The following is a 27,895-nucleotide window of genomic DNA, read 5'->3' as shown; positions in this document are numbered from 1 at the left end:
AAACGAGAATTATACTACACCATATAGTCAGTGTGTTAACACTCTTAATGTATTCATCTCTTATTATAACTCCTCGCAATGGAATCTGTCTTCGAGATCGAGATTAATTAATGACATCTAACCTTGGCCTAACGTAAATTGGAAAATCATTGGCATTTAGACAAAAACTTGACCAACATCACCTCTCAGACTACGTACTTTTATTTTGTAAAGAATTGTGTGAGCAAGATTTTGGCTAGAATGACGTGATTGTTATTTTTTTCTATTCACGATCGACCCTGCCCTGGTAATTTTGACGTTAACGTGAGCGAGCTGAGCAGCTGAATTCGAATTCTGCGACAGTATCGGTAAGTTAAAAAAAATCACTAAATTGAGACAGTTTGGAATCAGTTGACATTCTATTGGAAGCAAAAGTTGTGTCAAAATAGTGTTTTGTTGGTGTTAAAATGTTTATAAATACCTGGGAATATAGTAAAACAATTTCTCACTCAAATGAATGAATAGCATGTATTGCGGGTTTTTAGAGTTAGACTGGGCCGGGATCAATCGCCGGCCAAAAATGAACATGTCCGCCGTGTCTTCGGCATGGGCATGGTGCCTGTGGCTATGCTGCCGTACCTCGCATCTAGCATCTCGCATCATTTATTTTGGGACGCGGGGTGTGTCCATGGCTGGGGCTTTGACTTTGCGATTGCCAGCTGGCCTCCGGCTTAGCGCAGCAGCTCAGGCTCAACATCCTGAACCCGGCCCGGCTACTGGTACTAATGCCAGGGTGAAACAGTGCAAATGCCATTGAGGGTGAAAATTAGACAAGAGCTTCAGTTTAGTTTCGTCCAAGTTTTTTTTCCTAAACAGGGAATGGTAAAGAATTTTATCCATGACCAGTGCTTCCACAACTTAAAACTGGAATTCATTATTTGAGCTCCAAAATTTCCTTAAATTTGGACAAAATTCCTTGAATTAGAGTCTGGAGAAAACCTGTCTAAATTTTTGAGTTACAAGCCTAGTTGTTTCACTGATCATGTAGAATGTTGCATACATGTATCAACAGATCAAATACTAAGCCTTTAATAATTGCTGTACGGTATGATCAGGTACAGAGAAGAAAGTAAAGAAACAGAACAGAGACGTCTTTATGCACCGTATGGTAATCAGTGGCGCGCTGTGAGTCATGGCATTGGGGGGGGGCACCAGCAAAAATGTTGAGTCACTTAGTGGGCGCGCGAAGCGCGCTCAATTGCCACGTATAACCTAATACTATAGAGATATTTTAAGGACGGTGTCATTAAACGGTTATGTATCTGACTTATCAAATAATGCGAGCGCGAAGCGCGAGCTGGAATTTTTTTTATATTCAGACCTAAGAAAGTATATGAGCAAAGTTTTGTAATCATGATACGTATCTCTCTCACAAAACAAACAATGAGAGCGCAAAGCGCGAGCTGAATTTTTTTGTATATTGACACGAAACAGGGACATGTACTGTTTACGGGAATTCATAAAGAGCATATATATCTCACCATAGTCATCTAATGCGAGCACCATACAAGCACTTGCTGATTTTGTTAGAATTACACCTAACCCATGAAACACCTTTTGCAGTCATTGTAATCATGAACATGATACTTAGGCCTATCTGACTACTCAAGTATTGCAAGCGAAGCGCGAGCTGAACATTTTTGAAATTCAGACCTGAAGAGGGGCATTCTAAGGCTTGTTTGTAGTAATTCACTAAGACCATTATACGTATTTCATTAACCAAATGATTTTCCTCCATATTTTTTTGCCCCCCGTAGTTACGCCACTATAGACTAAGCTATTGTGAGTTGTGTGCATTGAATACAGGCAGCAATTCAATGCACACAACTCACAATGGCTTAGTCCAGAGCTATAGCCACTGTGCGCACATAAAATACATGTCTCAGCATATAAGAAAATTTAAATGAATGTGGATTTAGTAGTCTGACATCCAGTCGTTTATTGTGTGAGAAATGAAACATTTTTAAGATTCATCATTATTTTTTTCTTTATTTTCTTCGAAATTCAATCAATTTCCTTGAATTCTCAGATTTCCTTGGATTTCCTTAAATATTCCTTGACTTTTTTCATTTTTCCTTGTAATTCCTTGAATTGTCAAAATTCCTTTTAAAAATCCTTGTGGAGTCAAAACTCAAAAGATCCTTAAAATTCCCTAAAACAAGGAAATTTCCTTGCAAGTGGAAGCACTGTGCTGCACTCAACCCAGGTGAGGTGAATGGGTACCTGACAGGAATTTATTCCTTGAAATACTCAGAGCGCTTGAAGGCTGTTTGAGCTGCCTGAACTGGGGTAATAATATCCAAGTCCTTTGGAAGCGCATAGACGTTATTCATATTGTTAACTGTTATGCGCTATACAAGAACTTACTAATTATTATTATTAAGACTGTACATTCAGTTAGTACTAACTGTAGATTCCAGAATCCGGAAAGAAACATTTTCTGACATTATTCAGCTTGGTGACATGCCTCAGCCCTGGCCTAGCTTTACTTCACAGCACTCTTTCCTAAGGCTTTAGAAAGAGCGCTCTGAGGATATTGAAATATATTCAAAATATAATTCAAAATATTTTCAACACAAAATTTGTATACCCAGTTATTGTGTGTCCGGACAAGACAGCAATTTAATTTTCAGCTTGTCTTATCTTGTCTGTCCTCCTTCTGTTGCCCAAAATCAAGGTTGATGGCAAGTTGAATAAGGAAGCTCAGCAAGTGAAAAAGAGAACTCTCCTGCAATGTCTCAAGTCAGAGATTTAAAGGGGTACTCTAGACTGAAAATAATTTGATTTTTTTTTAACACATTAAGAAAAATCAGACGAACAATACACTGAAAATTTGATCAAAATTGGACAATGAATAAAGAAGTTATGGCATTTTAAAGATTTTCATATTTATGGTGAAACAGTTCTAGGCATGTCTTCATGATATCAAGCAATCTGCTTATAATGACAATCCTCCTGCAAACTGTAAATGTTAAATTTTCTTTGTTGGTAATAGATCATATTTGCTTAGTATGACTTTTTTATTATGTATTTTTTCTTTATGATTCATCCCAAAATCAATTACCGATCTATTATGTTTTTTACGTAATGAAATTATGAATGCAGAACAAAAAATAAATCAAATCAAATATTAAATGAGCAAACAGATGATGTTGTATCTCCACTTGTTCTTTTGTATTTTATTATATGAAATTAGGTTTATTCATTTTTTTCCCTCAAGAACCAAACATATTGGAATTACAATTGATTAAGTGCATTAGATAATTCATTGCTGCAACTAATTTCATTACCAGGGAGACATATTATTCACATATGTATGAAAAAATGAAGAAAAAAAAGTAATTTCATGTAATAACATATATAATAAAAAGGAGAGTGGGGATGTGACATCAGCCCATCTAAAGAATATCCATGATGACTTGCATGTATCTGTTTTTGCAATATAGGGGACAGTGGGGTGAATGAGGCTACCTTTTATTCATAATTCCAATTATATCTTAATGTAAAGCAGTATAAACATGATTAGATGTCTATTACTAGATCTAGAGTAGACCGACATTATCCATTAGAAGTGTTAGAACTAATGAGCCTAATTTGCATATTAGTGAGTCATGAATATTTTTTGTCAGGTGGCCTTATTTGCACCACTGATATGGGGCAAATGAGGCTGCCTGATTGAAACCTATTTTATGTTGCTGTATTCGAATTCAGAATAATTCAGTTGGTTGGATACAATCACTGAACATTTACTAGTACTGTAACAATCATATTAACATTTCGTTATTTACCAAAACACCCCCATTTTAGGATTGATTTATAAATCCTATCCAATATTGTGGGATAAAAAAGATTCTTGGATTGTGTTTCCTACATGTACTGTCAAAGTTATATTATTTGTGGACACATACTGTATACATTATTATATAATCAAGTGTTGAGATGTCTACACTGCATTTTAAAGTTTTAACAGTGAGCTAAAAACTAACAGGTGGCCATACATGTATGTACTCCATGGCCTTATTTACCCCACTCTCCCCTATTGCTAAACTTTAGAATTCATTAACTTCGTTATTTGTTAACCGATTTTGATGAAATTTTCAGCAATTTGCTCTGTGAATTTTACTATATTTATTTAGATATAAATATTTTCAGCACGGAGCATCCCTTTAATATTGATTATCCCCCTTATCTGCTAATACTTTTTTTCTTCTATTTTTTGCTTGTTGATCAAGTTTTTATAAGTTTATATCAGACTGTATTAAAAAGCACAAATATTAACCATTATTTTTGCTACTTAATGCACAAATTTTGAGAAAATGTTGTTTTTATCTGCTTACAAGTGTCTGGACATCGGACCTCCCATCCTATAGCCTTTTTAATGTACCGTAGCAATGCTGTTGCTCAATAAAATCCAAAGTCCCTCGGTTGGAAGTTTAAACTCCTTTTATAGTCTCCATACCGCTCACTCTCTTTAAAAATGTGGGGAAAATGTAAGTTAATCAGAACAAATATTGCTTTGACAAGTAGGATTTTCCACTTTACAGTGTTCTTATTGAAATGATTTGAGGGCAAAAAGGCATGTTACATATGTAGTTGAGCTTTCAGTCAAGGCACAACTTGAGTGTTTTCACTCCTCATTGTTGCAATACTATGTAGTATTAACAGAAGAAACAAACTTGGATCAATCTTAATACGCGATCTATAGGTCTTGATTTCTTTATTGTGAATCTTGGAGAAAAAAAAACTCAAGGCCCTTGAGGTCATATGTTGGATTTGCACTGAAGTTGTAATGATCATGTCTGTCAACTTAAAGTGTCAAGTCTGCAATACTTTACTTACCACATAATGACAAACATACTGAATTCTATGTTATCAAGATCATTAGCTCCTTTTTTTTTTGCTTTTGTTTAAATATTGCAGTGATTTTGGCCTGAAAAGATGGTGTTAACACACCGTCTGCGGAAGGCACTTGTTGGGGGTGCTCTCCTTGGAGCTGGAGCGCTTACAGCCGGATATATTGTATCGAAGAACAATGAAAAGAAATTAGCTCAGGTAAGGCAAGGGTATTGTATATCTGGATGATGATGAACAGCATTATCTGTTTAAAAAAAAAAGAAAACAAAGGCACCACCTCCCCAGTTGCACATGTTTGTCATATTGTCGTTTAAAGTAAATTTTCACGATCTAGTAGTCAGCTCAATTAAGGCATGGTTACATATAAATCTAGAATAATCTATTCATTTTAAGGTATATTTTAACTAGATCGAGCATTCCTATTGTTTCAGTCATTATTGATTTAACTTCTAATTATTCTGAGTACTATAGTGTCCATTTCTCATTTTTTCTTCATTCTTCCTCCCCCACCTTTTTGTATAATTATTTGGTATTTTTTACAGGGTTTTGTCCTATCTTGAAATTTCTACTTTTTCAAGTCATTTGTTGTTTGATTTGCTTCTTTGTATGTCAATACAATTCAGAGAATTCACAGAACTGTTGATTGATTTTACATTTGGTAATGAAATGGCTGATGTGTGTTACCATTATTTACAAAAATGAAATGATGGGGCAAGACTGAAGTCATTTTCAAGGGTACTTGAGTAATTGCCTTGGGAGTTTTGTTTGAAAAATACAGGTCACCTTTCCAACCAATTCATTTTTAAGGGTACCCTTGGAAATTAAAAAAAAATTGAGAATGGAACCTCATGAATTTTCAAGCTGGCTTGATTAATTTGCTAGGCAAATCCTTGTAAACTCTAATTCTTCCTTGAACGATTAATCATAATAATAAGCCATTATGATGTATCCACCCATGTGTTAGTAATGATATGGACAATAAATCAATTTACATTTTACTTAGTATTTTAAATCACTTTAGAACTTCAAACTATGTTTAATGTGAAATAGTTTTCGATATCCCTTGATTAAAAAAAAAATGTTTTGTGGTGATTTCCAGAGTCGACAAGCTCAGGTTGTGGCAGCTGAGCTCCGAAATGTGCATTATATCTCCTCTCTACCAACCAGAGATCAGCAAATCCAATCCCTTCAACACACTCATGAGTATGATGTTTTGGTGATAGGGGGTGGAGCGACCGGTTGTGGGGTTGCACTTGACGCAGTTAGCAGAGGTTAGTATTGTTCATACAGTGTATTCTGGAATTACTTGAAATAAAGAAATCCCAAGCTGGCTATCCTAAATCTAATGAACTGTGTATTATAGCATTTCATATGAAGAGAAAAGTATCTATAGCTTTTGTTTTGCATCTACTAAGTTAAAAATTTTGATTACTGGTAGTCATGCCCAGAATATTATGATTATGAGTATTTTGGCAGACCTTACTGTGATTATTAAAGCATAGCATTCAATGATCATGCATTAATTCTTATTTTTCCAGATAAGTGAGTTGAAATACAATTCTTAGTACATGTATTTTAATTAGTTTTACTCATTTTGAAAATGATTTTAGACAAACGATGTCTGACTGATGTTTCCTCATGGACTTTTGTACAAGGGGTTATTATTGGATTATTTTTTTCAGATTTCGTTCCCTGTCAAAATGAAATGAATGAATAAAAAGTATCAGAAAAATGAAGTAATTTAAGCATATATATCATCTCATCTCTTGGAAAATTAATTTGTATGTCATGATCATTTGTCACCCCCCTCTCCCCCCCCCCCCCCCCACTGTCAGTAGGAGCTCAGATTAGCAGCCCAAGTCTTTCTAGACACCAACATCAACATTGGGAATTAACACCAACACCGAAATTAAATTTACCTCTGTTCATAGTTCTTAACCCATTGCCTACTGTAACCATGCTGCACCTGTACACAGCCTATGGTAATTACAGAATTTAGTAGGCTACAGGTTAATACTTTTTCTGATTTAAATTTATCCAATGCAGGTCTGAAGACGGCACTGGTAGAGAAGTATGATTTTTCTAGTGGTACAAGCAGTCGAAGCACCAAGCTGATCCATGGAGGTGTACGCTATCTTCAGAAAGCTATCCTTGGTCTAGATTATGACCAGGTAAGTCTACTGGTTACCTTCTTGAAAAGGCACTACTAACTTCAATATCTGTGCAGTTTTTCAATAGGTAATTGGTATGCAATTTCCTATAACTTTTTTTAATGAAATTCAAATTTTAATTCCATTTTACAGTGTGTAAGTGTATATAACATCTTTAAAAAATAATGCAACGTAAAGAAAATCAATAAAATATATACACCAATGAAGAGCATCATGTAAAACGGACAAACACAGTGCTTTATAGCTAGTCATGGAACTGGGTGGTTCCGGTAGAAAGCTTACAGTAAGTAGAGAATTCAGTCACAAATCGGTTAAAAGGATACTTAGTAGAAGATCAACCTTTAAGTATTTATCTTTATAAGAATGATTTATTCTTCATTATTATTCCTCATTTTCCATGGCCCCGGGATGATGGGTGCTAGGGATGGTGTACTGATGAAGCACCCCCCCCCCAAGATTTTCGGGAGGGGGTGCTGTGTATGTTATACACCATAGGCAGCACCCCTGGAAATCAGGTTATGTAGAAATTTGACCAAAATAACCTTTATTTTGGAGCAAAAACCTTTTTGGAGGGGGGGGTGGCTTGTAAAGTTTTTTTTTATTTTCAAACCAGCACCCTTTCTTAAAGAATTATATTAGGAACCTGTTATTTTCCCCTATTAATTAATATTGATTAATTCCTATTGTGATCATTTCACAGTACAAATTAGTGAAGGAGGCCTTACATGAGAGAGCAAACCTACTGGAAATTGCCCCACATCTATCTTATCCTCTCCCAATTATGCTGCCTGTTTACAAGTAAGTGTCATTTTGTAAAAAAAAAAAAAACAGTTGAGTTATGTATTTCCAAAAACAAGGCAATGGCATGAAGTAGTGTAGACGATCTCTTTGCCTATCTTTGGTTAAAAAATACTTCATTTTATTTTTAATAGGATTCAGTGATTTTGCAATACAAACTATCCCTCTAGGCCTATAATTTCAATTTTTTATGCAAGGCTACTTTCCTATAGGGCACATTTCTATATTTTAGCTAAATAACAAAAAAGTCAATAAAAAGTGCCCCACAAATATCTAAGCCCAATGAAGGGGCTTTGAGGCTTATCAATCGGGCATCCATGGCCTTGTTGGCTTTAGATGTTCGTTGAAGTTTTTCTTAAATCATTCAACGACTATGAAATTTTCTGAAATAATGTACATACATGTACTATCTCATGAATTTACATTTGTTTGATGTTATCAACTGTATGAAATATCAGTAAATGACTAGAATGTAAGTTCAATTTAAATTGTGCTTGTATATATCTTGTAAGAAGAATCATAAGAACTACTAGCAATTTTTGAATTATTTTCATTCAGGCATGTGTAATTTTTTAGTATGCTGTTTATTTTGCGTGACTGTTACTTTCACACAGACTATGGCAGCTGCCGTACTACTGGGCTGGTATCAAAGCATATGATCTGGTAGCTGGAAGACAAAACTTGAGGGCTAGCTACTTCCTCTCCAAGGAAAGAGCATTAGAGAGGTTTCCCATGCTGAAACGAAACAAATTAGTCGGTGCTATTGTCTATTATGATGGTGAGAGTCAATTTTAGAATAATTTTATACTTTTTAATTTTCTTCCTTTTTTTCAGAGATATTGTAAAAGCATTTCTTCTTGCGATTTGAAGCATAAAGGATGATAGTATTACTTTTTAAAATCTTTCTGAAATACAAGATTGCCTACGAAGGCATAGCCGTGAAAATATAACATTCACATCTTTGAAGCATAGATTTTATATATAGGTATATTTACGTTTTAATAAGGTATTAATCCCATCTGAAGATGTTTTTCTGTCATTTTTGTAGAGGAAACCATTTATATTACTGCATGGTTTGATGTATAGTGGTGACAAGTTATATTAGAAAGAACTTGTGGTATCAGAATTCGAAATACTCTTTAGTTATTCCTACCCTGAGTCTGATAGGTGCATTTATTTATTTTTTAATTTTACATTATCTTCAACCTGTTTCATTTTAAAGGCACCTGGCCATTAGTAAGGTCTGAGTTCATATTCATAGTTTATAATACATTTTCTTTCGTTCACAAACATTTGTACATGGTATTTTTAAAAACATTAGTAACAGGATAAGCAGATTGTCAATATAACAGACATTAGTTACATACATGTACACAACTAATGTCATTACATTAGGATTAGGATTTCAGTAAAAGAGACATAAAAGAGTCCTTAAAGAAGATGGGCTTTAACAAGTTATGGAGGACTAATCCTTTTAAAATCTCAATGCATCTTCAAAAGTATGAATACATAATTTTGATCGTATGGATATTTTTATTTGACAGTATGATGATGTAATGTATCATTGTTTATTATTGATCATTTCAGGTCAACACAATGATTCTAGAATGAATATAGCTTTAGCACTAACAGCAGCCAGGATGGGGGCCACATTGGCTAACCATACAGAGGTCCTTGATCTGATCAAGTTTGAGAATGATGTAGGCGAGGAGGAGGTTAGAGGGGCAAGACTAAGGGATAGAATCTCAGGTGAGGGATAGACTCGGTTGTGTCATTCTAGTAGACACTGAAGTGCTTTCAAGTGCAGTGTTAATGTTGATGTTTTCAAGTGCAGTGTCATTTGTTGAAGTTTTCAAGTGCAGTGTTAATGTTGGCGATTTCAAGTGCAGTATCAATGTTGGTGCTTTTAAGTGTAGTGTTAATGTTGGTGATTTCAAGTGCAGTTTATTGTTGATTTTTTTCAATGTACAGTGTTAATGTTGGTCTTTTCAAATGCAGCGTTATTGTTTATGTTTTCAAGTGTACTATGTTTTCAATGAGGCAGAACTTTCTGTTTAAAAAAATCTGGCCTGATTTAAAGAATTACATGATCAATAACTACACAGTGCTTGGCAATACATCTTTTGTGAGCCTTAATTCATTTCCTCTACAAATCATACAATGATAATGGCATCAGGTCTATAGTTTATCATAAATAAGGCACTCATTATTCTAGCTTTTCTAAGAACTCTGGATTTTTGTTGATTATGCTTGTTGATTTATTCAAATGATTACAATTGTAATTATAAAGTCATGAGTTTAAATTGAATTGGTTTATATCTTGCTGGTTGTTTTATAGGTAAAGAATACAGTGTCCTGGCCAAGTGTGTGGTCAATGCTACTGGACCATTTACAGACAGCATTAGACAAATGGCAGTTCCAGAAAGCAAGAAGATTTGTCAGCCAAGCTCAGGAGTTCATATAGTACTACCAGATTATTACAGGTAGGGTATTGCAATAATATAAACTAAAATCAAACCAAAATTTATAATCAAATCTTAATTGGAAATAATGTGCTTTAATCAGTAATTATTATTTTTTTAAATATTATTGCTATGCTTTATGATCATTACACTTGTTCATATTTGAAGTATGTTTTTGACTTATTTTATTTATCATATGTGACTCAAGTTTACCCCCCCCCCCCCAAAAAAAAAAAAAAAAATGCTGAATATGACAGTTGCTTGTAGAATGCATCATTGCATTTCAATATTTTTATTTTGCTGATATTGTTGCTGTTATCAATCAAATGAGTTAGACGAACTCAAAAGATCCATTGACAAGTTCCTTTTAGCAACAATTACCCTCCATGAACTCATTGAAAATTTCCCTTTAGCAACATTTTTTCCCCCATCATGAGTCAATTGATAAGTTTTTAAAGCAACATTTGCCCTCCATGAGTCCAATTTCTCTTGTCTGATGTATATAGAGACATGCACAAATTTGTTCTTGTTTTATCAAACATCTCTTAATCTAATTGTCATTTTAACATTTATTGCTGTTCTCTGGTTGTTGGATTTTCTTGATTCTTTTTACTAGTCCTCAAGCCATGGGTCTTATTAGGGTTAATCTGTCTCATTGAGGTTTGAATATTCATTGATCTTCTCTGATGGTTGTATGTTCTTGTTGCTTTGTTTAGTCCTGAAGCCATGGGTTTGTTGGACCCCTCTACCAGCGATGGTCGTGTTATTTTCTTTCTTCCCTGGGAGAAATTTACCCTTGCCGGGACAACAGATAGACCTTGTGAAGTGACCCATAATCCCTCACCGTCAGAAGCAGATATCCAATTCATCTTGAAAGAAATCAAAGACTACCTCAGTAAAGATGTCACAGGTGAGATTAATATTGCCATTGGACCATTCCAAGCAATATCAAGACACTGCCCAATATGTGCTTATCTGTGTGGGAAGTGTGATTCTTTGTCAGCTTACATTTCTTGATTTCACAAAGTTCAGTTTATGTAACTGTACCAGATCTAGATCTACAAAGATATATTGATTATCAACCTTGGATTTACAGACTTTGTCATGAAATTAGCAGGGTTTTAAGCCCATCAGGGAATTCTGTGAAAATTATATTACTTTTTTCCAGTCAGAGAAAAATCAGGGAATTTGATTTTTTTTAATACCTCAAATCAGGGGAAAATGCCTCAAATGATGGAAATATCAGGGAAAAGTCAAAAGCATGGTAGTCAGTCAGACTTTGTTATATTTTGCTGCATATCAAAACAAAATCTATTGAATGACTGGTTATGGCGGTACTAATTAGTTTTACATTATTGTTTTTATACTGAAAATACTGTACATGTTATTCACTGCAACAACTTAAAAAACATGCGAGACTGGGAATAGGTTTGAATAATTATCAGGGAATTTTTAAACTTCATAAGGGAAAAATCAGGGAATTTTGTTTCTTGAAAAGCTAGGAACCCTGAATCAGTGTTTACTGCAACTACATTCATTTATCTTTGATTTCTGCAGTAAGAAGAGGAGATGTGATGGCAGCATGGAGTGGGATCAGACCTTTAGTGACAGACCCCAACTCTAAGAACACCGAATCTATCTCAAGGAATCATGTCATCGATGTCTCTCATAACAAACTCATCACAATTGCAGGTAAGAAAGAGACGTTTTGCAATGTTCTCTTAGCTTCCAGAACCGCATGTGGGTGTTTCATAAAGCTGTCTGTAAGTGACATGTGACTCTATGAACGCCTGGTGATCCTTTCTTGATGTAAATTATGTGCACCCAAATTTTATTTGGTGTGGAGTTATCTCCTAAGACAGTATCACCAGTTGTTTGTAAAGTCACTTGTAACTTACAAACAACTTTATGAAATGCCCACCGTGTCTTACAGAAGTAGGTAACCTACATTAGTTGTGTTGTATGTTATACAAACTGGTATTTTACATTTATTGTATCCATTTATTAATGGAGCTATCCCACATGAATGTAATAGCCTGCATATACTAATGTAAAGATGCTTGGAGGGTTCCTGCAAGAAAGATTTTGCTTATATTTTCTGGTGAGATCCCTAATCCTGTTTTTGTCACAAAGTTTACTTCCTCTAATGTGAAATGTTTAACACACTCCAAAGGCACAAAATGTGCAAGTGCAGCAGTGGATGCTATCAACAAGACAATACTTCATATTCCCATTCTATTTATTCAGGTGGTAAATGGACGACATACCGTAGCATGGCAGTGGATGCTGTTGATGCTGCAGTGGAGGCATGTGGTCTAGAACCAAGGCATAATTCACTGACCGATGGTTTACTGTTAGAGGGCGCCCACGGCTGGACACCCACCATGTTCATCAGACTCATTCAAGATTTTGGTCTTGAAAATGAGGTGAGACAGGTGCCCATTTAGGCATTTATATCATTTGTGATGTTCACTTTGCAAGAACTGTGTATGTTTAAAATAAAACCAGTGCACAAAAAGCATTCAAGGAATGTGGGAGAATTCGGTCTTTCTGACCAAGTGGTCTTTGTGACCAGGTTCTGTTGTACATGATCCAATAATAGGGGAAACAACAGATATGATCTTTTTGGACAGGTGGTAGCTAAAGCATTTTTATTATCATGTTATATCTAATTGAATCATGTTATATAATATATTTATAACAAATGATAAAGTTAGTTGATAAGATTTGTTGGGTACACAATGCAGATAAGGTAGACCTGAAGAATACTGTTCCGAAAATAATTTTTAATATTTGAATGTTAATTTTCTTATCATTAATCTGTTGATATTTGTATTTAATAGAGTTGTATTACACATTTATGAGTTAATCTTCCCCATATAGTAAGATTTAGAAGTCAAATTTTATTCTTTTTTTTCTGCTCACAAAATATGATCAAAGTAATAATACATAGTCAATATATCTCAAAGAATTCTGTGTATATCATGATGATTCATAAACTATAGAAGAAACGAAACCGAGGTGAGCAAAAGTTACTCTGGCTAATAATTCAATGAAACACATGCATTATAATCTCTTTGACAGGTTGCCCAGCATTTGTCTAATACCTATGGAGACAAGGCTGTAGAGGTAGCCCGAATGGCTAGCTTGACGGGCAAGAGATGGCCCGTTGTAGGAAGGAGGCTGGTCGAAGATTTCCCTTACATTGAAGCAGAGGTAAGGCTTTACCATAAAAGCCACTCCTCCATTCAATAATGGAACTATTTTGTAAATGGTTATATGGTGATGTTTTACCTGATTGCTAAGAAAGCATGAATGCTTGTAAGAAAGCAACCAGAGGACCGTTGGCTTAAGGTCCTCTCTGGGGACTTGTAACTGCCATACAAAAATTAACTAGCACACCAAGTGGGAAATTGAACCTAGGTTACTGGTTTGCGAATCCACCGCTCTAGTGACTGAGCTATTACACCAAGTGTTTTGCATGGTGTTATAAATAATAGTTTTATCAATCCAGATAAGGACAAGTTAAAGACAGAAACTATTTGGGGGTCTCCTTAGGAATGCTTTTAATTGTTATTATTTCAATAGAATTTAGTTATCCCGATACAGGTAGAAGTACATATATATGTTTAGGATTATAGTAATGCCGTATTAAATGACACAGTATCACTATTAAACCAAACATATCTACTGCAGGTGGTATATGCAGTGAAGGAATATGCCTGTACAGCAGTGGATGTGTTGGCTAGGAGAACCCGTCTTGCCTTTCTCAATGTTCAAGCAGCTGAAGAAGCCCTACCAAGGATCGTAGAGATCATGGCCAAACAACTCGGCTGGAATAAGACTAGACAAGAGGTAAGCTAACAGTTGCTTTGGATATCCTCCTGAAAAGGAGAACCCAATGGTTGACTTTTTATAATTTGGGGGGTGTCTATTTTTTGGGGGGAGGGTTGCCTGAATGCTAGAAATGCTGCTTAGTGTTGGGTGTGTCTTTTGCACCTAGTGGTGCTTCACAGATTTAATAATAATAATAATTATCCACTTTTATATAGTGCTTGATATATCAGAACGATGTGTCTAAGCGCTCTACAGATGTATCATTACCTCAGTCATTCCCGCACACTATGTGTGCACATCCTCCACTCCCTGGGGAATATTCCAGTCAGTCGCTTGTGAGGCGCACACAGTACTGGACAAGCTACAATGACTTTCACATCCGGGTACCCATTTAGCACCTGGGTCGAGAGTGGCAAAGTGTGGATTAACGCCTTGCAAAAGGACGCCAGACAGTGGTGGGATTCGAACACACAACTTTCTTGAAATTACACTTTTTTTTTACCTACAGGTGTTTGGTGTAAAACCAATCACCACTTTAGTCAGATTATGCTCAATAGACATACTCTTCAGGATACCAATCAATATTCTTGTGTGCGTTGGCACATAAACAAATCAGGCTTGATAATAATAGATAATAATAATTGTTATATTTATATAGCATTTAATACTTTGTGTTTCTAACCACCTTACATTGTAATTATTATTACCCAGTCAATGGTCATGACCCTTTGATATCAAGGCGAGAGTCAGAACTGCTACACCATGACACTTAACCCTTTGTAAAATGCTTGAAGCCTTTCAGTATTAAGATTAAGTAAGATGCTACAATGTTTTCCTTTGTTTTATGTTCTACAGCTGGAGCTTGCCAATGGACGGAAATTTCTGAATGAGGAGATGGGATACAATTGCCGAGCTGAGCTCATGACTGTACCTATCAACTTCACAGAGGGAGAGAAGGAGAAATACACCAAGCGTTTCCAGATGTTGGACAAAGAGAAGAAAGGATACATTACTCCTAATGACATGAGACAATTCTTAAAGGTAACTGGTCATCTTTCATGTGCAATTACAAGTACAATTAGCTTTTCAACTGAGCCCATATACTGATCATTTTTTGGTGTAGATTGAAAAAGGCTGTTTATAAAGCAACAAAGAATTGGTGTTTGCTGTACGTAAATGGAATCACCAAAGTGAATACTAATTGACTCAATTCTTTTGGAAGTCACATGTTCTGCACACAGATAAGCATGTATAGTACTACACCCAAATTGTTTTAGCTGTTATCTGTTATATTAATACCCCCACCAAACAGAGTTTGAAGAGGGTATATAGGGATCAGCATACGGTCAGTCGGATAAAAGGACCCATTACTCAATGGACAAAATGGTGGTAAAGTTGGGTTTGTTTTTTTAGTAAACCTGGGGAGCGTTTCATGAAATGACTTGTCGGCTTTTTATCTGACAAGATATGTTTTATCCGACAGTTACTATAGTTACAGGGTTTCTCAGCCAATCAAAATCAAGGAAAGTTGTTAGATCTGAGAACTTGTCAGACATAAATGTTGATGAAACACTCCCCTGGGATGAAATATACAAAAGGTTGATTATTCTGTCACTTGGTGTTTATGTACATTTCTTTATTCATTGATGGTTCCTTTGCTGTATTATGACAGAGTGTTGGAGATGATTTGACTGAAGATCAACTACGCAGTATGATGAATGAAGTGGATTGCAATAAGAACGGCAGGGTGGAACTCACCGAGTTTCTACAGGTACGTAGCGTTAGATATGAAACACTCTATCACAAGAGCAGAAAAATGATAATGATGGTGAATTTGTAGAAGTGCTGTGAAAGACAAGCACCGAAGCACATAGGTACATGAACAATAAGTTGTTCAGAGAAAGATAAATTCTAACTGGAGGAACTTCGGGAAGAGGGGATGATATCATGGCCACTAAAATCATGCCATAATTCTGCTTTATGGTTAAATTCCAAAATTAAATTGATGATGATTTGAGTTTATCAATTATAAGAACAATTTACATGTAGCTCTGTAACTATAAAAGCAGAAATGCATGACTCTGATGGGGTCTATAACCTTTAGTGCTGTTGTCGGGAACAAAAATCCATGTCGACATGACGCTTAAAAATTAATCCCGACATCGACAATGTCGACATGAAAAAGGGACCGTAATTCAGCCTATGCTCCCTAACATAAAAAAAATCATTCGATTGCGGCACATAACACTCTCAATCAAATGTGTTCACCTTGACACGAGTGATATCCTCACACTAGATCTAGATCTATATAATACAGGCTCAGTTCGAGAAAACATATTTTCACTAAGCTAGAGTGAATTCACTTCCAAAATCACTGATTTAATCCACATTTTTTCTGGAGAATCAAGTTTTTGTACCACAATCCGGTCTCGAAAGCATTGCGCAATAACACTCGGAGCCAATTTGAGAATCACTAATTACAACAGTGATCACTGCGTATTATACGCTGGTACACATGTGCTGCAAACGCAAGCTCCTCAGATTGACAATAAAAAATTCCGTGGATGGGTACGTGCGCGTGCATGCATAGAGCTAGGTCTAGAGCGATCGTCGGGATCAGGGGGGTTCGACTAGGGCAAGCTGGCCCCTCACTGACGTATTTCTGCTGCCGCGCAGCTCGGCGAGCTCGCACTTATTTTAATGCGCTGCTAAGCTGAATAAAGCTTTTAATCGCGCCAATTAATGTTGAACTTTTCAGGTAAGCTTTACACTCGTGAGGTTTAGGATAGACCCCTTTTTATTTTTTTGTTTACATGTCGATGTGGGTGCATGCATGTCGACATGTCGGAATCATTGAAAATCCTTCGAATGTCGACCTCAATGTCGATATGAGGCCTATCGACCACAGCACTAATAACCTTTGACAAAAAATATTACTTAAATTTTCTGACAAGAATTTAGCATAAAGTTAATAATTGAATGCATTTTAAGGCTAATTCATAGAATCTTTTTTTTTCTTTTCTTTAGCTCATGAGTGCAATAAAGACTGGCGCAATGGCCAACATTCGCCTGGAGCTGGCGCTCAACAAGTGGGAGCGTAAACTGATACCGACCTACAGGAGTGGAGGTGGAGTATAAATACAATGCTGTGATTCCTACACAGGGTGGTGCATGGTTCATTATCTCATGCCATGTTTGCTGTTTATTGACTGATGTGTAACACCTACATTTATTTAATTTCATAGATTAATACATTTTTATAGATGATAAATAGAGCTGTGGCAGAGATAATCTATGTGAGGTAGAGGTATTACTTACAATATTTATACAAATATATGATGATGGTATTTATGTGACTAATGTTATACCTTCCTCATCTTTTACTCCCCCCCCCCCCTCTTTCTCTCTCTCTCTCTCTCTCTCACTGTCTCCTCTCTCTCTTTCCCTATTTCTTTTAGTCTTTAACCTTATCTTGTCAGGTATGTGGATCAGCAAAATATAACATTGATTTTGTCTACAACCACTATATTTGAAATATGTTTTTTTATATACAGTAGGCCTATTTATAATAATTTAAGATGTATGGATCGTGATACACAAGTTACTTGTGATGTATTGGATATATGCAAAATATGCTGTCTTGATAACTAGTTATATGTTTTGTGGGTCATTTATTTTGATCGGTCCTTTAACCCTCAATCTCCCGGGGTATTTTGATTCTTGTCATTCCCGGGGGGGGGGGGGGGGCCATTATGGCCCCCCCTTAAGATCTCAGCCGTGGATTGCGCGATCACACCGAAAATTTGCATGATGGTAGAGAATGACGTAATAGGTAAATTTCACTGAATTCATATATTTTTATTTTATATGAATTAATTATGCTAATTTATTCATGAAATCATACTTTTTGCTCTGATTCACTAAATAAAGCTCCTAGAATGCTATTTTTTTGTAAAAATATTCTTTACAGCGTTCCTAACAATTGTGAATGAAAAAAATTATGGTACCAAGACCGATTTCTTATGTATTTTATTGTTTTTTAAATTTCTTATGTATTTCCCTGTTTTTTTACTTTTTGTTTTTTATTGTTTTTTCGATGGAAATCGTTCCAGACTTAATTCTGATCATAAACAAGGCAAAATTGATTCAGTTTAATCAGTAAAAGTAGAAATAATGATACATTTATGAATTTTGGCCAAATACACAATTTGCATTGGATTTGTACATGAAATCACGTTTATGAGCAATTTTGGGTCTGACATGCACTTACATAATGTTGCGTAATGTCGTAACCGCGTACCTGGGCGTCACAAATTTGGTCTCAAAATTTGCGCGAGACTTGAAAGTAAAAAGTCAGTGAGCGGCGAGGTCAAAAAATTTTGCGCAGCAAATATATCGCGAAAATTGTCGAGGGGGGGGCCATAATGGCCCCCCCCCCCCCCCCGGGAGAATTAGGGTTAACTTTCAAAACTTGTCTATTCGCACAGAGGGTGGATGGTACAGTAAGTTAAGCTTCTACCTAATATAGGTAACTATGGATGCAATTACAGAAATATTTTAGATATTCTACAGTGGAAAAAATTATATTTGAAATTTTGAATCGCATTGAAGATTATAATATTTCTTATGGCATGCTTTCATATACTGTTATAAAGCACTGTTAAAGCTAGTGTTTATGTGCTTGTCAAGTGTGACACATACATTTTATCTTTTGTATCTTTGCCAAAATACATATTTTGATTATTATTTTTAAACATGACTGTTGTGACGCTAAATTCCTTTGCCTTTTGTTGATGCCCCGCCTTATTTTAAATCTAGATAGAAAGAATGAATATTTTTTGTGTAATACTTCAATAGAAATATGAAAAGAAGTTTGAACCTTATGAGGATGGGGTGGGGCTCTTGTATATTCATTTGTTGCTTACATGTTGCAGTCGATGAAAGTCTAAATTTATTCAAGAAGAAGCAAAACGTTGTCATACAAATATGACTTGAGGCTGAAAACATAATATTGAAATTCTTTCATTTGATTTTATCTTTGATCTAGTTTGAGCAATATTCATGTGAAATAAATGATACCCAGTATTTTATGATTGTTGGTCTCCAAAGATGAGTAAGATTCAAAAGAAAAAAATAAAGGTCACACAATAAATTTAAAAAATTCAAATGCCTGTGCCCCTCCCCCAGCATACAAATGTAGTTACTAAGGGTCAAGTAATTGAAGGGGGTTGCTTAAAGAGCTGCTTTAAATTGCAATTCTGAAAACAAAGCAAGTTCTAAATACATACTTGTGATTGATCGCAACTAGCAATTCATGTTTTGTTTGAATGCATTTCTTCCTGCTACGGGCCCCTGATATCAATTTTATGAAATTCAGAATGTTTGCTCATTGTCAATGTTATGTAAAAAAAGTGTATAATAGTAATAAAATTTCTGTAGCACCTTTTCTTTAAAAAATACAAAGCGCATGGAAGAATTTGGAGGAAATTGCTACTTTAATCTTCACGATTGTAGCCCATGTTTATTCCACATTAAATCTCTTGATATAATCTGTTCCTGCAAAAGTAGACCTGCGCGTGCCATGAGTGAGAGTAGATTTATCAGTAATCACTTGAAGATTGAAATATATGTGTTAGAACCTTTCTTTTATCAGCAAAAAAGGGGGAATATTTTATTATATAATTGTGTGTATTCTTCCATTAATCATTCTATTTTTCAGTTCATTGAATTATTTGTTTTAATCTTCCTTTTAAAGTATACAGGGTATATGTGTCGTATTAATTTTAAGATTATAAATTTGTGTTGAATGAATTGATGAGTGAATGCTACACTTCTGGTTTTGTGCAGGACTATAGAAATTGTCTGGTAGTTATAATGATACTAATATTAAATCTGCATTCGAGTGTGTTATGAAAGCTGGACATTTATAATTGTACAGTTTCATCATGGTGATGGAATGTTATGTAAAATTCCAGCAGTCAATACAAGGCTCAGTCATATGAACGGTTTCTTATTCAAATGCACGTCAAGCAAGGGTTGAAAAATATGTCGACTTTACTAACCTTGGGTCCGCCTTGAGATTTATGTTACCAAATAAGTAATCGGTTACACCTACAGTATATAAGGGGTAGTTGTTAAAGTAAAGCATATATTTGTAGTTATGTAATTCTGTAGACTATCCATTTGCAGTAGATTCCATTGAAAAATCAACCTCAATTTTAGTCAGGGAAATGAAATTCCATTTTCAGAGATTGGAGCGGGTGTCAGAGAACCCCGCTCTAATTCCACTTGCTTTTTTATTGTGTTGAAGATTGATGTAATATAGTCTAGGAAAAAAAGAGTGATACCAAATCGTACAAAGTCAATCATTGATTCAGGGAAATGCATATATATACATTCGCATGCATGCGACTGCACTTTATCCATGTGATTGACAATTTTAAGATACATATACATCTATATCACAGGTTTGTAACAAATTGCTTGTTTGACATTTTGTATTTTTAGCATGGGACAGGATTCAGTGTGTATAATTAGTTTCAAAAGAATTTGAGATTATATTTTTGTCCATTACAAGTTTTGTCCAACCAGATTTGGTGAAATTTGTAAGGAAAAGTTATGGTACATAACACAAGTCATGAAATTTGGGAATGAATAATAATTTAACATTTGAAGCTGCCTCATGAATCCAGTGATTGAAAACAAAGAGAATATAGACTAATCTGAATAAAAAATCCACCTTGAAATGTTATAAATCAGAAGCCTGAGAACACTTTCTTAAATTTAGGTTACTTTTTATCTTTTGCTGATTTATTTAAGTTCTTGGAATAGCTTTTTTTTGTTTTCATATGATGCTGAAATGTTAAAAAACAATACGTATATTTAGCTAGCTGCAGTAGAAATATTTATGTTGTCTTTCGTTATATATGAAGATAGCCTTTTTGTTATTCATGTTAAGTACCATATCAGGTTTATCTGTCTAATACATGTATATTAGTAATACACTAATTCAATAAATGCTAATTTGGTGCATATTAAGGTTTACATAATCCGACGTCACTAATATGAAATTTAATTATTGCTTGGTTCATTTAGTTGTAAAATTCCTGTTAGGTTGCCTGCAAATCCTGATGCACTTGAAAGGCAGGTCATTTCAATCTGCATTTATTTCCTGTGTAATGGTGGAGCGGCTGATATGAAAAATTTCTTAATTGCTTTGATTTCATTGATGAGTGTTCACCGCAGATTAGCTATGTTGATTTTTTTTAAAGTCATGAACCAGTATCTATGAAACATTGATTCATATTCTGGATGTGGTTTATTTATAATAATTCTTGAAATATTTATATCTTAAGTTTGATCTTTTACAAACTTATTGTCTTTTTCAAATATACTCATGTGATGGGTAGTGATGTGAATCTTAGATGTAACTCTTTTATATATTTCTATTGAAGAAAATAAAGGAATGTTGTTTTTTCTATGTGTGATGTTATTATTATGCCATGCTTTTTTGCCTCAGCTCTCTCTTTTGAGAGTATATAAAATGATATTCATATTGAATTGAATATATTGTGAAGAACCTAGTATTGCTTGGGATTTCAAGTGTTATTTAAAATTAACTTTTCATTTTCATGCTCATTGCATTAGATCATATGAGAATGGAGAAAATGGCTTTGATTTTTTTTTTTTCAAGGATTTTGTGGATGTGAGCGATGAATTAAAAATGTGTGCCCATATTCATGGAGCTTATAAGGCTAGTTGTCAACTTGCTGGTGATGACTAGGCTTATTATAGATTTTATTTGAAATCATAGCTCATATTCATAAAACCTGACTTGAATTAATTCATTGCCTCGCTGTTAGTGATAAATAGGTTGAGGAGCACTGACATATAGGGGCATCCTTGTCCCTAATACCTCGGTCACATTTGCTCTACGGGGAGTCGAAAACAGCCGTTTTATTCATTTTTATTCGAACCACCTATGTATAGTTGGTATGAAAAGTGTTAAAACAGCTGTTTTCGACTCACCATACGGCCGCCGTAGAGTAAATGTGACCGAGGTATAAGGGAAAAGGTGTATAATATTGGAAAAGGACAATAGAAAAGCGTGTTAGATCAATTTTAATTTCTCCCCCCCCCCCCCCCAATATCAAGTCTGCGGCCCACCCGTCCCTTTTAAAGTCGCCTGTACACCAAATATTGTTCAGCTCTCAGTCTGGTGGTGTGAATCTTTTTTTTTTTTAAAGAATTTTTGTGTACAATACTCTGAAGAGTCTGTTGACACCAATCGATTCCAGACCTACTGGAACCATTCTGCAAGCAATTTGATTTGGTTTCCTGGCCAGTACTTGGTGTGCAAGCGCCTTTTGACTACAATTTCATGAATATGGTATATTCCACACGATACATGCATTGAGTGATTTATGGTTGCGTGCTGTTGAGTTACCATCCATCTTGCCTCCAATCTGGTCATACTATCACACAATGATTGCTGTACTCAAAACGCTTTTGATTTTTTTCTCTTACATGAATATTTCCAGCAGAAGACGAGACATAGCAAGGTTCCCACATGAGGTAGACATTATTGGGATGTTCGGAAAGGAAGATATATATATATATATATATATTCAACATAACAAACACACATTTTTGAAATCTCACATAAGTGTATCAGTCATAGATAAAAGATCATAATCGGGTTTTGTGCGTAAGTCAAGATTATCTTTTGTGGCCTTTATGATGATTAACAAATTTCTTATTTTGTTTCAATATATGTAGCGGGATGAGAGTGGTTGATGATAGGTGAGAATGGATAGTAATACTGTGTATTCATATACATGTAGCTGAAAGTGATATTAACTATTTCTCTTTAACATACCAAAGTTGACTAGAACCATCATGTAATACATGCAAGATTCACAGAGCTCATACTATCAAATACAGAAACAACTGAATACATAAAACATACCTTCAATTGAACAAAATATGTACAAATTTCGATGCAATCAAAAAATTACAAAATGTGATATTGTATGAGTCACACCTTACCATTCTTGTCTCCTACTTTTTTTAAGAATTGAAATTCCTTGATTTAGTAGCTACAAACATAAAATAAAGGTAAATACTGCTTCCAAATGCTACATTTCACAAAGCAGTGAAAAGCTTCAAGTTTAATTTGCTTACGTTTACAGGCTGCAAGTAAAGCCTTAACCTTGCCTTTAGGGTTATGGGATAATGCTAATGAAATGGATGCTTCATCACTAAACTTGAAAAGATGTCATAATTTCTCTGGTCTTTGTTTGCTCTTCTATATATCCAATACATAATCCCTTACAGCTATTTCTTTGTAAATGTGGTCATGAAATCTTTTCTCTTTACTACATAAATCTTTATTTTCAGGCTCACCACTAATTTACTCTATACACTCACTGTAAATTGGCATTTTCTCACTGATTTCAAGTTATTCTACTTTTGTGCATAATCATCTCTTCCAATATTTAATTCTGTTTTTCTAATCTAATCAAAGGTGGCCATTTATTGTTGGAATATCAGTATGATAAATGTCTGGTAGTATACACGTATGTGGGTGATATTGTGAGCAAAAAAAAATCAAAGTGAAGATACATGTAAGATCTATTCATTTACTCAAAAGCTTTGAAACCAACTGAAAAAAAATTATAAAACATGTAGAAAGGTGTAAAATAGAGATTTTTAGGATATTTTTTCATGGCTTTATTATTATTCGTGGTTTATTTCAAATTGTATCTCGCAGCCACTGGCTGAATTGTGCAATTAACATTTTTTTAAAGATACAAATATGTTCATGATAATAGGCACATCATCATATCACCACATGACAATTAATGATGATCTGTCAAGTTAGGATTTTTTTTAAATCATGTTTTTTCTAACAGCTTAATTGCACTATGAACTTGTTGATAGTTATTTTCATTTTGGACAAGGAGATGATTCCTTAAAGGGATGGTCCGGGCTGAAAATATTTATATCTAAATAAATACAGTAAAATTTACAGAGCAAAATGCTGAAAATTTCATCAAAATCAGATAATAAATAAAGAAGTTATTGAATTTTAAATCAATATTTTGTGAAAAAGGTTATATGCACATTGTCATGAATATTCATTAGGTGGGCTGATGATGTCACATCTCCACTTTCCTTTTTCTTATGTTATTACATGAAATCATGTTTCATACATGTGTAAATGATGTGTCCCCATTATGATGAAGTAAGTTGTGGCAATAAATAACTAATGCACTTAATCAGTTGTCAATCCAATTGTTTTAGTTCTTGGTAGAAATTTTTTGAATAAACCTAATTTCGTATAATAAAATACAAAATAACAAGTGGGGATATGACGTCAGCCCACCTAATGAATATTCATATGACATGCCTAGAACTGATTCACCGGAATAATGCAAATCTTTAAAATTCAATAACTTTGTTATCCGATTTTGATTAAATTTTCAGCATTTTGCTCTGTGAATTTTACTCTATTTATTGAGATATAAATATTTCCCGCCTGGACCATCCCTTTAAGCACTGGGGAGCATTCATGAAATAAATGGTAAATGACTAGTGTTATAAGCTACTAAAATCCTTGCATATGATTGGCTCAGAGAGAATAAAGTTACTGACAAGATACTTCATGAAACACTCTAGTATTTATCTCAATACCTCCTAATAAGCTCAAAACCATTCTTATGTCAATTTATCTTTTTCCCCTCCTATTTCCCAAACTATTTCTTGATATAACAGGAGGACCATGACATTGTAGCATAGAGGCTAGATCCTGCGTTATCGGTATAATGATCACAGGCAGCATTGCATCATGGGAAATTTGCAGATACCTGTATGGTTACGAAATATGAAGGTCGATCATGCTCGATATTGAATTCCTGTAGAAAAACTGTCAAATGGAATGCATAGTGGGCCGGTGCACTAACTATATTCATTAAAATCTGGGTTTGTTTCTGTACACTTATGTGTTCTAACTTGTGCGAGTAGTCCTACGGCAGATAGTCATCCTGCAAAAGAATTGTTTCGTTGGTCAACCAGTGAAAGCAACATGAAAGTGATAATTTGAGCCTCCATCTCCCATCTCCACCCCCCCCCCCCAAACACACACACACCCTCACACATATCCATTAGCAGATGGCCTGGGAGAGAGTTTGGAGGAGAGAACAAGAAATCGAGCAAGAGTAGAGATGGAAGTCAGGTATCACTGCTCTCTAGTTGTAAAGTTTGGCCACTTCATGGGGGGGGGGGGGTGCCTCCAGAGTGACTGAAATATCAAATAGAAAGTTTCAATGATGGATTTGTGCATTATTGGACTGCTATTTGCTGAATATGTCCCTCATCTATGCGTATCTGTATCCATTCATCTATTTTACATTTCCCATTTCTTTCTGCAGGATAGGTAACTTTTCATCATCTATCCATTAAATGCTCTTCTTGCAAATAATTCATCATCAGAAACATATCTTTCCCCTTCCCCTCATTCATTTTTCTTTATCCTCCCTCCACATATCCCCCAACTGTCTTCCTCCCTTTCTCTTTCTTCCATCGCTATCCCCCCCCCCCCTCTTTCTTCCTGTCTTCCTCTCTATTACTCAGAACAAAGCATGACTTTAGCATGCTGTTACAAAAGTATATGGGCTATTCCACGGTTACTCACGTTACATTTGGAGACACCTTGACTCATACTTGGAGCTGTAACTCCATTATTATTGATAGGAACTAAACATCTCTTTATCACAACAGAGTACGCAGTCTGACTATCCTTTGTATAAAAACAAAACTTGGGAAATTTCATTATGCTCCTGGCAAATCTTTGAAATGTGTCGGTTACTCATGTTACATGATTTGGACATGCATAAAATGAAAAGTGGACATAAGTGAAGTGTCCTCATGCAAGGCTTTTATGAAAGTTGATTATATCCATTTCAAAGAAGTATATTAGGGAGACAAATTTGTATATACTTAAAAAATAAAGAACACATGGTTTTTACTAGGGGTTCAGATAAAGTGGTTACTCACGTTACGGTTCAGATGGGCTATATGTACAAAGACACATTGAGCTCATGTCCACCAACCTATGGAATTGCCCATATGTAGTTGTTAATAGACTGTTATTTTTCTTCAAATATATGCACTGAACTAATCGTAGATAATACGTGAAATCTACGTAGAGAGGGTTTCAGAACACTGGGTTCAAACCTACCATTGTTAATTCAGGGGGCTGTTTCATAACGCTGTCTGTAATTTAAGAGTGATTGGTGATCCTTGTAATTAATATTCGCCATTAAATGTTCATTGGTGATTATTTAGCGTGTATGAGAGGTTCACATTCACGTTCTGAAAGTCACTCTTAACTTGTGAACAGCTTTATAAAACACCCACAAGGTAATTGAATAATCTGACTGGAACAATGAACTCTGTGTAAACGTTAGTTTTCACTTGGGCAAAGTTTACTAAATGCAGTGACAGATCCATGATTAGAAATGAGAGGGGGCACAAAGAAAAAATAAAAACAAAGGGGGTGCTGATGACTACTTTCATAGATTTAGCTATGTAATAATAACGATAGGCATTTGTATAGCGCCATCTATCTAGAAACTATCTATTCCGAGGCGCATTGTTATTTTTATTACCCCGGCTTTAGCTCTAGCTGCCTTTCAGCGCTTGTGCATTCAAAGAATTAATCCTGCAGCTCTCAACCCAGGTGAGGTGAATGGGTACCCTGCAGGATTAATTCCTTGAATGCAGGAGCGAGCTGCCTTTCAGTGCTCGTGCATTCAAGGAAATAACCCTGCCGGGTACCTATTCACCTCAACTATGTTGAGTGCTGCACAGTGTCGATGTATATGTATACAATGATGCAAAATTGGCGATTCTCAAAATATATATACAGACGTGCATCCATAAGGCGCAGTCTAGATCTGCCAATGAAATGAATGTACTTAATCCTATGGGAATTGAGATTAATGAGTTGATCAATTTGGTTTGATATCGAGAGATTGTCTATCATACATGTATGATTGTAGTGCAGTACAAGAAGGAAGTTAGTTATCTGCTGCAAGGGTGTTATGAAAGCTAATTGTGAGATCAATTTATGCTTAGTAGTGATGTCATTATTCTAACTATGTGAGTAATTCGGATCTTAACAGGGTATCTCAGTGTAAAATTTTATCGTTGAAATTACATTCATAGATATGTTGATATTTAAAACCTTTTTATAAAAAAAAAACATTATTTTGTAATTTATGTTTGATTATTAGGTGAGTTTATTTCAATATACAGTGGATACTGGAAAACTAAAGCACAATTTTACTCAAAACTGATTACACTGTTACATCTAGTTTTAATTTTCAATTCTGTATTTGATTTTGCTTTATTGTCTTTTATCTTATAAGGGGAGGAATTAGTTACCCATGAGATAATTTTAAACATGCAGATACTCTTATTGTGATATTGGTATTATTTTCTGAAATTTTACTAATGTTGTGTAATTATTTTGAAACTAAGTCATGATATTTATTTCAATGGGGATTTCAAAGACATTTGAATTATGAGAAACATGAAAGCTTAAAGGGGCAGTACACTAATAATGCTGTAGAAAGTAGAATATATTGTTTTTAAACTATATGACAAATAGTATATGGTCAAAAGTGTAATATAAAGATATTATCTTAATAAAACAAAGTATTTACTAAA

General features: G+C 34.9%; 1 protein-coding gene across 4 annotated transcripts; it reads left to right on the top strand.

Moving 5' to 3' along the window:
- On the top strand, positions 1-27,895 carry LOC129260290 (glycerol-3-phosphate dehydrogenase, mitochondrial-like). 4 transcript variants are annotated; one of them, XM_054898306.2, is made up of 18 exons: positions 1-347; positions 4,960-5,091; positions 5,993-6,164; positions 6,940-7,064; positions 7,765-7,862; positions 8,477-8,640; positions 9,450-9,611; positions 10,201-10,345; positions 11,041-11,234; positions 11,882-12,016; positions 12,572-12,750; positions 13,409-13,540; positions 14,021-14,179; positions 15,017-15,202; positions 15,834-15,932; positions 17,189-17,288; positions 22,705-22,735; positions 24,938-27,895. In XM_054898306.2, the coding sequence occupies exons 2-17, from the start codon at positions 4,978-4,980 to the stop codon at positions 22,716-22,718; spliced, it is 2,178 nt and encodes a 725-aa protein (XP_054754281.2). In that variant the 5' UTR covers positions 1-347; positions 4,960-4,977; the 3' UTR covers positions 22,719-22,735; positions 24,938-27,895. The 4 variants fall into 4 exon arrangements, 3 of the variants coding, with proteins under 3 accessions (XP_054754281.2, XP_054754275.2, XP_054754293.2); XM_054898300.2 differs by having other exon boundaries at positions 22,702-22,735; XR_010293573.1 differs by lacking the exons at positions 22,705-22,735; positions 24,938-27,895 and adding an exon at positions 18,617-19,560 and having other exon boundaries at positions 17,189-17,844.

This window comes from Lytechinus pictus, chromosome 1, assembly GCF_037042905.1.
Source record: "Lytechinus pictus isolate F3 Inbred chromosome 1, Lp3.0, whole genome shotgun sequence".
NCBI lineage: Eukaryota > Metazoa > Echinodermata > Echinoidea > Temnopleuroida > Toxopneustidae > Lytechinus > Lytechinus pictus.
The sequence above is the reverse complement of the archived record's forward strand: the minus strand, read 5'-3'. Positions and strand labels throughout refer to the sequence as shown.

Excerpts from the sequence above, each read along its gene's own strand:
- LOC129260290 (XM_054898300.2), top strand. The coding sequence starts at position 4,978 with ATGGTGTTAACACACCGTCTGCGGAAGGCACTTGTTGGGGGTGCTCTC. Across the intron at positions 8,641-9,449 it reads TGCTATTGTCTATTATGATG|GTCAACACAATGATTCTAGA; the intron begins GTGAGAGTCAAT and ends TGATCATTTCAG. Across the intron at positions 15,933-17,188 it reads AACTCACCGAGTTTCTACAG|CTCATGAGTGCAATAAAGAC; the intron begins GTACGTAGCGTT and ends TCTTTTCTTTAG.